This window comes from Procambarus clarkii, chromosome 17, assembly GCF_040958095.1.
Source record: "Procambarus clarkii isolate CNS0578487 chromosome 17, FALCON_Pclarkii_2.0, whole genome shotgun sequence".
NCBI lineage: Eukaryota > Metazoa > Arthropoda > Malacostraca > Decapoda > Cambaridae > Procambarus > Procambarus clarkii.
The window spans coordinates 47,715,819-47,730,925 of record NC_091166.1 but is presented as its reverse complement, the minus strand read 5'-3'; the positions used below and the strand labels follow the sequence as shown (position 1 = coordinate 47,730,925).

General features: G+C 46.4%; 1 protein-coding gene across 4 annotated transcripts in view; it reads left to right on the top strand.

Moving 5' to 3' along the window:
- Positions 1-4,041: 4,041 nt before the first annotated feature.
- Positions 4,042-15,107, top strand: part of Prosap (prosap) — a 324,394-nt gene continuing 313,328 nt past the window's right edge. For 3 of the 4 annotated variants that reach the window (XM_045765688.2, XM_045765692.2, XM_045765687.2), the window contains exon 1: positions 4,042-4,907. In XM_045765688.2, coding sequence (XP_045621644.1) covers positions 4,821-4,907 — 87 coding nt within the window. In that variant the 5' untranslated portion in view covers positions 4,042-4,820. The remainder of the gene's footprint in view (positions 4,908-15,107) is intronic. The other variant, XM_045765689.2, reaches the window with a different exon arrangement.

Genomic DNA, 15,107 nt, shown 5'->3' with positions numbered 1-15,107 from the left:
TCCTGAGCCTAACATAGGCAATTTTAGGACTATATTAGTAAATATATACTAGAATAGGCCTAGGAAAAGTTAAGTTTGGTTCAGTACAGAGTAATCACACTAACGTGATGTACCAATGAGAAAATCCTAAGGAGCCGTGATGAGGACTCGAACCTGTGGGGGTGGGTATTCTCACGACGTACTTTTTTAAACACTAATGGCAACATTGATGACAACACTAACTGCATTACTGATGGTAACATTGTCATTGTGTAGGACCACTCTAATTGTGTAGGGACCCAGTAATTGTCACTGCTGTTACTGATACTGAAGGCTAGCAGGTACCTTATTATATGAGAGCATAAGTGCCTAACCGATGGTAGCCTTGGTTGAATATTCAGTTTTGTAACGATGCCAACACTGTAATTAAATGTGGTGGTTAAGGTTAGATATAACCCAAATAAGAAAAATATAGTGTTTGGAAAAATCTTGTACCCAGAACTAATAGTTAATCAGGTTAGGTACTCGTGGCAATATCTTCGGATGAATAACAGGAGTCGGAGGTCGATCTCTGATAAAGCAATTACTCCGGAAGAAGTGTCAAAGGCGCCCGCATTGAGCCTAAGCTGAATGACGTCTTCTCTCGATAATCGGTTGTACGTGTGGAACGTCTCCTCCACTGTGTTGGAGAAACAATCCACACCTTCGCTTCAGGAAATCCGGATAAGTAGTAGCGTGGTCGCTCGCCGCCCGTCACAATGGTGATGCAGATTGATATTTACAAAGCAATTAATTTTATCTTTATGGTTTCTGCCACTTATTTATAAAAGGAAATTTTGATCAGTTATTTATTTTTCATTAAGTACTATAATTGCGCTACCTCGGAATGGGAAACTAGGACAGTTTCAAAATGAATTCTCACCTACACCCTAACGTAAGGTTGTAATATCATTAATGATTAACAGGCATTTATGAATTATTTATTTTATTTTATAATTATCAGTATTAGTTTCAATGCAAATAACACCTGGCAACGTTTCTGGTGTTATGCCTTGTTAAGTCGATGAATGTACTTAGATGAACATTTTGTGAAGGTGAGTGTGGCATGTTCCAGTGGAAGCTGGTCCAGAAGCACTTTGTGGATGCTTAGGCTGCCCCGTTAACTTACTCCACAAACCAGCAATTATACGCTTGTCGTAGACAATGTTCAAAATCAAACCTTCATTGCATAAAGTAGGGTTCGTCTCTCCGTGAATATATATGCATATCTCTTGACACTGATTCAAAATAGATAGTTTACATATGAAAATGATATTGCAACGGGCTCTCCTGCTGCCATTTACATTAACATAAGAGGATTTTTTCCACTCACTCAATGACGTCTTGTAATTCAGTAATGTCTTCACAGTTCCAGCACTGACAATAATATAATTTGATGCTTAGAAAAAATACAGAACAACTTGCCACACTTTTTTTCATAGCCTAGTTAAATACCATCTAACTTTCGATATTTTCAGAGAAAAAACACACACTCATTGTATAGACGGAAAGACCTATATAGAAAGATCTCGATCTTGATGAAGAAAGATCAAGCTAATGCTTGATCCTACAGGCACAAACAGGTGTCGTAAGTACGTAATTATCAATAGAAGGCGCCAAGCCGAGAAGACTACAGCACCGTACTAACAGGTGAGCACAGACAGTCTTCGTGGAAAGGTGACTTTTGACCTACTGCTTTGCGAGGGTTATAAGGCCGTCGTTACACTGGCTTACTGACCAACCATCAAGTTTACCTTAGTCTTGGACTTTGTCCAGAACTAAGTAAACTTTCGGTATGTATACACCGAGAAATTGGGTACACTTCTCTGTTTCCCTTGATCACAAATACTAACATTTCTTGATTCATAAGGACGGCGCTTCAAGTTTCAGGCTAATATCCTTAATAGAATTTCAAATTAATATCAGGCAGCTAGTTTCTCAATCAAAATAATAATATAAATGTCAGCAACCTTGATCTTTGCTATATTAAAATTAAATAATAAAATACTCCTCACAATGTTAACATTTCCTGCCCTGTCCTCACACCTAAAGTAGGGCATCATTAAGTTAACGACTACAGCATTAAAAAGATTACTGCTATTAAAATCACAACAAAATTTACGCTTCGGACTAATAAACATGAGCTTCAGTAGGTTTGGTATGGATGCATCCACGCCTCCATGAGCCAGCATCATGGTGTCTTCACAGCATAATCTAGCTCAATGGTGTCTGTGTTCCCTCCTTGTACAACTTCAGGCCCACTAACGCCTGTTTTACTCCCAGCCAATCTCACAACATCAGCAAGCAGATGTTGTGAGATTGAGACCAAAATAACATCAACCGATCAACAGCCACGCGCACAGTTGATGGCGTCACCACGCTGACCCATCAGTCCAAGACGTAGATTCAATCCATTTTGTTACGAGCGTAAAAACTAGTAATTTGATTAGAATAAATAATGGTTGCACCTTAATAAGGACTTGCAGGAGAGATAGGACCTGCAAGAGCTGAAGGTCACAACACAGCTGTATTCCTTCTCTCAGTCTGAGTAACCAACTGGTGATAAAGCTGGTGCTTATAAATCTATGAATAATTAAGTATATATTAATGCAAGTCTTACCATGAACACATTTTATGGTGTCCGGGACAAGGGCTCACACCCACGCGGACACTCGACCAGAGCTTACTAGTTACTGTTAAAGAAGTCTGGCCGACCCCAAGGACGCATTCGTCATAAGAAAAGACAATTTTCTCTAAAATAATTTCACATTAATATATATTATAATTCAACCCGTCCTCACACTACGGTGTTTAACGCAGCGGTCGTCCTCCCCAGACGCATTCTTCATTTTTAACATACTGTGTATTAAAAATTGATTTGTTCTCATATATAAATTAATATTATTATACATAAAAATTATATGTATATTTAAGCGTAGGTTAGGTTAGGTAAGGTGTTTAGGTTATGTTAGCGATTATTTGTATTTCTAGTACGTGAGTGCAACCCGTTCTCGGACCAAGTCCATTCCATCCAGCGGTCCACCCCAAAGACGCATTCATATGCGACGCACCCCCCTGCACCCGAGCGAGTGTAATGATGTAAGGGCGAAGAGAGAGAACGGCCTATTGACATAGCTCGGGTGCAGGGGGGGAGTTGTGTAAAATCCTGGTTTGTGCCTCGGAGAGGCTACGGGATCAAGTAAGTTCAGTAGAACTTCGGTTTCAACTCTTTTACTACTTAAGGTAGTGTCTGGGATGCTTCCGGATGCAGGTTCGAATCCTCGTCACGGCCCTTGTGGATTTGTTCATTTAAAAATTATATTGTTTATATTATTATGCAAAATATAAACCTAGATTTTATCCAGATTTCTTTCAAATATATGGTCACCAAGGTGTACCTCGCTTCTCGGTGTATATTCAATTGGAAGTTTAGTATAGTCCTGGACAATGTTCAGGACTAAAGTATACATGTTAGTTGGTTCGTAATCTATTGTCGTGGTCTTAATAATCTTCCACGTTGATAAGCCTGAAGCCTAATGCCAAACCAACTCTGTCTGGCGCGGGGGTCACTGTATTTGATTATTATGCTCTGATTATTTCTTGTAAATATTTAAATGTAAGGCTGAATAACTTGATAACTTTGATAACTACCACCACTGGTAGTTATCAAACACACCTTTGAATACGCCTGCCCCAAAAAAAGTTAAGACTTTGTGTTTTGGTTTGGTGAGACCCGCTTGGATGGCTTGCTGGGTGCACTATGGCGAAGTGCAACGATTTCCATATTCCACTACTCAGCATCATTCCGCCAGTTAACACGTTTCAATAATAGCTGCTATTATAATGCCAGTGCCTGTAATTAGTTCAACTGTGGTAGAGGAGTGATAGTGTGTACAAGGGGAAGGCAGAACAAGCAGGGAAACCGTAAGTGTTGGTGGGGTCGGCCAGCGGCTCCTGGCATCCCGCCTCACCTGTACCAGGCCGACGGCGGCTCAGGTGAGGCGGGGAGTTGGGCGCTCACCTCGGCCACGATTGGAGCTACGTTACGTTCCTCCCACAGTCGCTGGTTCCTTACGTGCCCTCCTTGTGTCTATGATCGATGCCTTGCTTGCAATCACGAGCAAGATATGTAACCAGTCCTCCCTGGATGGTTGCCTCTCGCGTGAGGTGTGTCGGTGGTGTGTGAAGACACATTGTAGCTCACATATCGAGCTTCAAATCATGTGGCATGTTGGCTGGCCAGTGTAGGTGGCCACAGTGGTGACCAGAGCGGTGACCAGAGCTCACAGTGGTGACCAGAGCGGTGACCACAGCCCACAGTGGTGACCACAGCCCTTAGTGGTGTCCAGTCACATTTCCGTACTGTGTGGGAGTGGTTGGTGAGTGGGCGGTGGGTCTGGAGGTCGTGTTGGCGAGTGATGATCTCAGATCAAACTGATCTCAGTGCTCCAGAAGCCTAACGTGTATTTTCATTTATTTACGATTGAAAGTGTTAATATGTGATATTACCTTCGAGTGATAAATGCTGTTGAAAGTGCAACCTTTGTGTATATTTGCGAGTAAATGCTAAGCACTACTGCAAACAGTGTGAGAGGCGACTAAACCATTAAGAGAGAGGTGCGAGGAAGATCACCACAGCCACTTGTGGCCAGAAGTCATCATGCCAGGCGTGGTGATGAGGGCGTGTGGTTGGTGGTGGTAGAGAGCGGACAAGAGAGGCTAACCCCCGCTCCTTCAACATGGCCAAGTACCGCTAGGCTCGCCACCACCACACACCTGAGCCACCACCACACACCTGAGCCATGCCCTCCACGGCCCCTCCACCTGACAGGTACCTCAACTACAAGCGACCTGGCTCCAGGCGCTCCAGGGTCAACTACAACTACAAGGTAAACTACTACACTTGTCCTAACACCAAACTTATTTATATCTCATCATCTTGCTGAATAATAAATGACATTTTACGCATTTTTATTCGTAAATATCAATGATTTGGGATGTTGTTGCTGCTTGTGTTCTGGAAAACAGTTTGCAAAGGCCGTGTTTCATCACCAAGGCCTCCTCCCCCGCCCTTTTTTTTCTTTAATAGTGGTCGTCTAATGCAACACACCCATGACCTCTTTGCTTCTTATTACGTAGCCTATGGCCTTGCCCACTATTGCTTACCTACTGGACTACTGGCGAGTCAGGTCTTGCCCTCTACGCCCCACATGTACCTGTTGCGTTGAAACGCCTTCCATGACGTTCAGGTTCTTTGCAGAATCTGGCCTGAAGTGCATTGAACTTGTTGATAACTCGTAAGGGGGGACGGGTATTTCCTCCAGTGTATTTAAGGCTTTTAAGTCCGTCTTCATTTCGTACTTCGCATTTTAAACAGGCTGCCCCTGTCAACCTTGGCTATATTCCCCGTTAGTATCTTATGTGGCGTAGTTGTGGTGGGTGTTGTGGCGTAGTTGTGGTGTAGTTGTGGTGGGTTTTGTGGTGTAGTTGTGGTGGGTGTTGTGGCGTAGTTGTGGTGTAGTTGGGGTGGGTGTTGTGGTGTAGTTGTGGTGGGTGTTGTGGTGTAGTTGTGGTGGGTGTTGTGGTGTAGTTGTGGTGGGTGTTGTGGCGTAGTTGTGAAGGGGTTGACGTAGTTGTAATAGGGTGTTGTGGCGTGGATGAGATAATTGTTGTAGCGTTGATTGTTGTCGGGGTGTTGTGACGAGCGTCGGCGGTCTTCGGAAGTGGCCTTAAAAGCCTATTAGGTGAACAGGAACGGCCTAACAGCACAATTAATACAGGAAATTGGTTATTGACCGTATTTGCGAGGTTCGATTCCTTTCAGATCGCGTCCAATTACGGCCGCTAATCAAACCTTAATTAGTTATTGATCAACTAATTACCACAAACCCGAGAGTTAGCAAAAGGCAACAGCAGGCATTGCCACTCAGGAAACGTAGTATTTCCTTGCTATCAGAGGCATGCAGTGCCATCCTGAGTACCTCTGGTTCCTGTTTGTCGAAGTAAACCTGGCAGTTTATCCAGGGTCCTCTATGGTAAACCTGGCAGTTTATCCAGGGTCCTCTATGGTAAACCTGGCAGTTTATCCAGGGTCCTCTATGGTAAACCTGGCAGTTTTATCCAGGGTGTGCAGGAGCTCTGTGCACTCCTGTGATATGCCCCCAGCAAGGCTCAGTGGTAGACTCCCACTCTTAATAGAACAACACCTGGTCTTAAGTCATTTGTCTAAGGTAAGGGAAACTGGTGCAACAAACTATCAGTATATTGGTATATTTATATAATAGATGCTAAACACATCAATAGAATTGGTATTTACATTATATTCAAGATACATGAACTTAGTATAATATTGGTGCATTAGACTAAAGTTAGATACACATGAATTAATTATAAACGTTAATATATCCAAGTCAAATTGGTCATAAACTTTAAATCACTATGACCAAAACATTAGTCACTGTGGACTGGCCAAACAGAAGTCTCTTATGGACTCACAAGACGATTCCACTGATATTCCACACAATAATCGGCAATCTTATCTTACCTCTTATCCTATCATAATGTACATTCGCAAAGGTCTATAATATGTAAGATTTGTGGCCCAGCCTAGTGCTGAAGAGACGACTGCGCTCGCAAGACCTCAACCCACTTACAATATGACCAAACACAAGCAAGAGCCAACATATCGCGTACCAACAGTACAGTAAGTGGTGATCTTATGCCTTCTCAAATAACACTTAGTCACATAACAATCATACACATAATAAATATTGTACAGGAACATCCGCAAATGTTTTCTTCTGGGAAATAGAATGATAGACAATAATAACACTTTATAATGTATTAATCACCATTGCATAGGTTGGCAGCTCTGCTCACGTCAGTTATCACACACACACACACACACACACACACACACACACACACACACACACACACACACACACACACACACACACACACACACACACACACACACACACCCGCGCGCGCGCAATTAAGTACTTATAATAATTGGAACACAAAATAAAATAGTATATGAGTATTTAGATCCAAAATATATAAGGATTAAACCAATAAGAATAACAATGAGCATAATGTGTACAATAAACTGAACATTTGTCACTGAAAAGTTTGGGTCCAGTGGATACTTAAGAGAATTGGTATACACTGGGTCAAATATGACGCGCACTGCTGTGTGTGCTCCTGTATTCAGTGTACACCTGGCAGTCAGACGGATACAGTTCTCGTAGTCTCACTAGTCTTTGTAATAATCCTAGACGTCATAATGGCAGAGGAAACTCTGTGTGTGTAGTAATCGGGGGAGCGTAGCCGTAGCCTGACCTCGAGATTTATTAATTACCAGTATTTGTATTCCGAGCAGTCGTCGGGTTAGGGGTAGATTATACACGGTACACACACTAACTTGGATCCCACTCATCTTGAACACAAATCACGTGAAGAAAAGTGAGATGACATTTACAATACATTTTCGCATTTTTAAGCCTTGGTTCAAATGTATCATTGTTCTTTGTTCAAGCGTGTTCCTCGCTGAGATCACTACCTTGGTATCCAGCAGGGTCGACTTTGCCTTGTTTTGCGTTGTATTTGCCTGTGTTCGCAGCTCCGAGACACATTTGTTGTGGCGTCTAGCTCAGTGATGTCTATGCAGGCAGTGGCACCTGTAGAGCACGTGTCGTGGCATGGTAGGAGCAGCGACAACAATGACGTCCAGACAAAGGACGAAGTTTCCAAGATTGCATTAGTCTAGTGCAGTGGTTGCCAACCTTTTCATGTTGTTACAACTTGCTATATTGGTTGTTATAAGTGGTTAGGTGTTAAAACGTGTTCGAACGTTGTACCAACGTCGTAGTTTCGGTGTGTGTTTGGCGGGTTTAGTTCGACAGTGTCTTGACGTTGGGAAACCTTAGAAGGACGCAGTTGGGCTCTATAGGTTTACAAAGACCCTGTTTTCTCCGTCACTTTGGCCTGGTAAAGCTGGGAAAAAGCCTCTGGGATTTTAAATTTTTGGCTTCATAAGCCCTGTCTTTTTTTTATTTCCCGCTAAACGTCCAATTTAAAAAAAAAATCAGCGCTTTAATAGGCGTGTCTGTGAGAGAGGTTGTTGTCCTGGATCAGTTTAACTGTTAGTGAAGATGCTGCAGTTTCATAATGCAGTCAGCGTTTGTCTGCTCAGGCTACTGATCACTTGGCTCTGTATCACTAACCAACCTGTGTGATGGGGACGTCTTTGGCAGCACTCCTTTGTTGTCAGCTCAACCCAAGCTGAGAGGTGGTGCAGGTACGTCAGTGGAGGAGGAGGTACGTCAGTGGAGAAGGAAGTACGTCAGTGGAGGAGGAAGTCCGTCAGTGGTGGAGGAAGTACGTCAGTGGCGTAGTTCCTCCAACACTGTTTCTCCATCACTGATGGAGAAAGTATTAGGGGTGGTGGAGCTTGTAGGGAGGAGAGGTGAGGCAGGCAGTAATTAGTGACCTTGTCAGTGTTAGACAACCCCGCCTCCTCACCCTCGTGAGGCACTTGGCCCTCACCCTTTCACAGGGTTTTGGACCTTTAAAGTGCGTGATAAGCATATTGAAACTTCTAAGTAACTATCTCACCACAAATAGCTTAACTTAAGAGATAGTTGTGGTCCTGCTTTTGAGGGACCATTATGATACAATTCACTGTTCAAGTATGCATTCAACTATGTAATTAGCTTATCAAGCGTGTAACTTGCTTGGTTAAATGCATTTTGGGGTATAAAGATGGCATATAAGATCCATTATATGACAGTAAGCACCAGGCGATATGGGCTGTACAATAACCCACAGTAGTGGGTTTGGGATCCACTACCATCCACAGGATAGGTATTGGAGTCCACCACCATCCACAGGATAGGTATGGGGTGCACAATTAATGAAACAAATTTCCCATCACACACAGACTAGGCTTGTGGGAATTAATACTAAACCCAAGCTGATCACGGTAGACTGAAATATAAAATTACATGCATTTTAATCGTCTAATAAATTACATGAATAGAAGTTTATATGTTACTCTATATTTCGAAGTAAAATAAAGCGATATCAGTATGGGCCAAGAGCAGTATATCAGAGCATCGCGGCCGAGGCTACGGCTTCCTGCGGCCACGTTTAGCAAGTCACACTCTGCCGAGAATCCCAGCAACTGGTAACGTGAGAGATATACAGAGCCTTTTGTGTGGAGTAAATATTACGCCATCTCGGCTGCTCCTGTCTCTCTCGCCCACCACATGGCCTCATGCGGCACCTCGTAAGGTGAGACATTCATGAGGGAGGGTATGAGGAGGTATTGAAGCGTGTAGCGGCTAGCGGCAGTTGTCACCGGGAGCAGGCGGGCGAGACGCGAGGCTACATACTTTTGTGTACCGGCCGTCATCCGTACTTCGTGGAATCACCCGCAATTATAGTTTTAGAAAGGCAGTTATTTGATCGCTTTTGTACATTATTTTTTACGGGAAGAGAAGTACCGCTTACGCCCAGCGTGTGCCCTCAGGAGCTGGCTGTCGGGTGAACGTCCGCGGGCCAGGCCAGCTACGCTACACGCCCCGGGTCCTGGACGGTGCTGGGGACACCCCACTACCCGGGTCCTGGACGGTGCTGGGGACACCCCACTACCCGGGTACTGGACGGTGCGAGTTTTATGAATAGCTAACATACCGTTTATACTTTTGTTCATATATTATGCGCCCCCCATGCCTATTCTATTGTTGTTGCTGTTGTAGTAAAGAGGATAGAGAGGTTTAGAAATGGGAAATATAGTGAGCGTTACGACAGCAGGCGGGCTGTCCGCCTTGCTGACACGATGTGTGGGTGTTGGCTAGACTTGCTTTCTCTTGTCAGGGAGCTGTGAGTGTGTGTGTGAGGTTCTTCAGATGTATTTCAGCATATATGGATGTCTAGGTGAATACTTCATAGCATTCACATAGTCTCTGATGCTTTCACACATGTTTTGAGCTTCTGTTCTATTATTCGAGTGTCTATAATGTCTGCTGTCTACGTTGTCAAGGTAACGGGGATGCCACTGCGCCGTGGGCCAGACTCGCTACTCCGCAAACATGCAATTTTCGCCTAAGTAGAAACCCAAGCAACCCACCTAACCCATCCAGTCTGATGCATAAACAACCTAAATATTTTAATACTTAAGGTCAGTACTTCAACCGGTTATTGTGGCTGTTTTGAGTCTCTCTCTTTCTCTCTCTCTCTCTCTCTTTCTCTTTCTCTCTCTCTCTCTCTCTCTCTCTCTCTCTCTCTCTCTCTCTCTCTCTCTCTCTCTCTCTCTCTCTCTCTCTCTCTCTCTCTCTCTCTCTCTCTCTCTCTCTCTCTCTCTCTTTTCCCTCCCCCCCCCAGGCGCCATGCGCCGGGAGAGACAGCCACTTCCGTCGCTGTCTCTCCTCATCAGCAGCCGGAAATGGACATACTGAATGCAAAGATGTATTGACATATACTAATTCTCCAGCGCATTGTGGCTTGGCTTGTGTTGTGGTTAGCGTGGGAGGAAGCCACCCAGGTCGCGGGTTGAGGCTTCACGCAGCTTTCTCCAGGTAGTCACTCCCCGCAGACAGTTGTTTACATTCCAGGTCGGGAAAGTTGTTCGTGACATTGTGTCGAGGCCAAAACACCTGTGGTCACTATACTGTGTCGAGGCCAACACACCTGTGGTCACTATACTGTATCGAGGCCAACACACCTGTGGTCACTATACTGTATCGAGGCCAACACACCTGTGGTCATTATACTGTGTCGAGGCCAACACACCTGTGGTCACTATACTGTGTCGAGGCCAACACACCTGTGGTCACTATACTGTGTCGAGGCCAACACACCTGTGGTCACTATACTGTGTCGAGGCCAACACACCTGTGGTCACTATACTGTGTCGAGGCCAACACACCTGTGGTCAACACAAGATCTTCCAGCCGCAAGGAAATGTATAAAGTCTGTGTCTTCTCTCTGTCATACAATGACATCATTGGCTACCTTATAATAAGAAGCCTGTACCCATACACACCCTGCATGAACCGTGCAAATATCCTCTAGAACACCAGGGTACAGTAATTACAAAGCTCTATGTACCGCATCCCGGCAGGTCAGAAGAGCCTAATGACTGGACACTCAATAATGTAGTGTGGGAGATTATGGCCCAGAAACGGGTCGATTCTCTCTCTCAGTCGGGAGTGTTTGGGGCAATATTGTCTTGACAGAGATGAGTCTACCTATGGGTAAGTTACCGTCATCCTTGTGGCATGCTATCTTGGCTGCTGTGTCATCGTGATGAGTTATGATAACCAGGACAGGGTTATTAAGGCCGCATCAACAGCTTATACTGACCAGGCATAAAGAGTAGTTTAGTCCTCATTATATATATATATATATATATATATATATATATATATATATATATATATATATATATATACATATATATATATATATATATATATATATATATATATATATATATATACATATATATATATATATATATATATATATATATATATATATATATATATATTATATAATATGTATGTACATTATATATATATATATACATATATATTAGAACTAAAATAAACTGTTAGTGTGTATACTGTACACCGAGACACCTCGTACACTACTTGGTGTGTACACACATGCGGCGACCAGCACCAGGTGTGTACACACTAGCGGCGACCAGCACCAGGGGTGTACACACAAGCGGCGACCAGCACCAGGGGTGTACACACATGCGGCGACCAGCACCAGGTGTGTACACACAAGCGGCGACCAGCACCAGGGGTGTACACACATGCGGCGACCAGCACCAGGGGTGTACACACATGCGGCGACCAGCACCAGGGGTGTACGCACAAGCGGCGACCAGCACCAGGGGTGTACACACATGCGGCGACCAGTACCAGGGGTGTACACACAAGCGGCGACCAGGACCAGGGGTGTACACACAAGCGGCGACCAGCACCAGGGGTATACACACAAGCGGCGACCAGCACCAGGGGTGTACACACAAGCGGCGACCAGCACCAGGGGTGTACACACATGCGGCGACCAGCACCAGGGGTGTACACACATGCGGCGACCAGCACCAGGGGTGTACACACATGCGGCGACCAGCACCAGGGGTGTACACACAAGCGGCGACCAGCACCAGGCGTGTACACACATGCGGCGACCAGCACCAGGGGTGTACACACAAGCGGCGACCAGCACCAGGCGTGTACACACAAGCGGCGACCAGCACCAGGGGTGTACACACATGCGGCGACCAGCACCAGGGGTGTACACACAAGCGGCGACCAGCACCAGGGGTGTACACACATGCGGCGACCAGCACCAGGGGTGTACACACATGCGGCGACCAGCACCAGGGGTGTACACACATGCGGCGACCAGCACCAGGGGTGTACACACAAGCGGCGACCAGCACCAGGCGTGTACACACAAGCGGCGACCAGCACCAGGTGTGTACACACAAGCGGCGACCAGCACCAGGGGTGTACACACATGCGGCGACCAGCACCAGGGGTGTACACACAAGCGGCGACCAGCACCAGGGGTGTACACACATGCGGCGACCAGCACCAGGTGTGTACACACATGCGGCGACCAGCACCAGGGGTGTACACACATGCGGCGACCAGCACCAGGGGTGTACACACAAGCGGCGACCAGCACCAGGCGTGTACACACATGCGGCGACCAGCACCAGGGGTGTACACACAAGCGGCGACCAGCACCAGGGGTGTACACACATGCGGCGACCAGCACCAGGGGTGTACACACATGCGGCGACCAGCACCAGGGGTGTACACACATGCGGCGACCAGCACCAGGGGTGTACACACATGCGGCGACCAGCACCAGGGGTGTACACACAAGCGGCGACCAGCACCAGGGGTGTACACACATGCGGCGACCAGCACCAGGGGTGTACACACATGCGGCGACCAGCACCAGGTGTGTATTCCCTGTGTTGCAGGCTGGTCTTATTCCACCCTGCCACCTTCAGCTTCCACACCTGCAATCATTAACTTCAATGTTGAGTTGTTGCTCTTAAGTCTTCATGATGAGTTCTTCGATTTCTCTTCCTAGTGAAATTGTGTATTTATTGTTATCAGTGAATACGATGTATAGTGTGTGTATTTACCTAGATGTGCTTGCCGGGTCGAGCTGGGCTCCGAGACCCGCCTTCCCAACTTCGTAGTTTAATACAATGACTCATTAATGACTACTTTTAACGTTTTGGATCGAATTTGCTTCAATGACTTATGCATCTAACCTATTCTATACACTGACATCTCTAACACTGAAAAGGTTCTTCTTGATGTCTCTGATTCATTTGCGTCTCCAGTTTCCGTCTGTGACTCTTAGTTCGGCTGTTCCTAGTTTTGAACAACGCGGCTTTGTCTATTTTGTCAATTTCCCTCAGAATCTTATATGTTGTTAATATGTCCCCCTTATCTCTCTCCTTTCCTCCAGTCTGGTAAGGTCCAGTTCTCTCAGTATATTGTGTATGTGTGTGTGTGTGTACTCACCTATTTGTGCGTGCGGGGGTTAAGCTTTGGCTCTTTGGTCCCGCCTCTCAACTGTCAATCAACTGGTGTACAGATTCCTGAGCCTACTGGTGTGTGTGTGTATGTGTGTGTGTGTGTGTGTGTGTGTGTGTGTGTGTGTGTGTGTGTGTGTGTGTGTGTGTGTGTGTGTGTGTGTGAGTGTGTGTGTGTGTGTGTGTGTGAGTGTGTGTGTGTGAGTGAGTGAGTGCGTGGGCAGGACACAGCCACCATGGCGGACGCCGTGACAAAGATGCACCTTGTACAGTCCGTCGGCTTTAAGCTCTCCCTGGGTCTCTGTGACGAGATGAGAGGCGTAAGGAACGCTTTCATGTCCAGCAGGCAGGTACGTGGACGTGCTGGGACGGGGCCGTGTGGCGTGCTTCACACCTGGCGTGCTGGCACGGGGCCGTGTGCCGTGCTTCACACCTGGCGTGCTGGCACGGGGCCGTGTGCCGTGCTTCACACCGGGCGTACTGGGACGGGGCCGTGTGGCGTGCTTCACACCGGGCGTACTGGGACGGGGCCGTGCTTCACACCAGGCGTGCTGGGACGGGGCCGTGTGCCGTGCTTCACACCAGGCGTGCTGGGGCGGGGCCGTGCCTCACACCGGGCGTGCTGGGACGGGGCCATGTGCCGTGCCTGAACACTGGCAGCACCACCACATACAGATCTGACCACTGAACATATGCAACAAATCCTGCCAAAATGATTGTAATTATAGCAACTATTTGAACGTACAAATATGTACTGTTGGTCCCAGTTCACGTTTCGTACTGTCTTGTAGAAGGCACGACATAAAATGAAAACCCAAACTTAAGCATTCCTAGTCCAAGTTTACTCGACATGTACTGTAATAAACCTATGATTGCTTGGACGGGTTAAGTTAGATTTTTCAGTCACTTTTACATTTTTCTCAGAATGCTATTTGGTCTAATTCAGCAACACAAAACATTAACTTTTAGACCTGACAGTATATATTTGTACGCTTGACCTAATAGTTGTTCAACACGCCTCTGGCACAGTACTGTGAGTACGGGCCGGGCTCCTCAACACGCCTCTGGCACAGTACTGTGAGTACGGGCCGGGCTCCTCAACACGCCTCTGGCACAGTACTGTGAGTACGGGCCGGGCTCCTCAACACGCCTCTGGCACAGTACTGTGAGTACGGGCCGGGCTCCTCAACACGCCTCTGGCACAGTACTGTGAGTACGGGCCGGGCTCCTCAACACGCCTCTGGCACAGTACTGTGAGTACGGGCCGGGCTCCTCAACACGCCTCTGGCACAGTACTGTGAGTACGGGCCGGGCTCCTCAACACGCCTCTGGCACAGTACTGTGAGTACGGGCCGGGCTCCTCAACACGCCTCTGGCACAGTACTGTGAGTGTACAGGTGCTAATCGGGTAAAGAAATATCTGGGGGTTGATATCACGCCGGCATGTGATATCAACCCCCACATCAAGAGGATATCATCAGCGGTATGTGCCAGGTTGACCAGT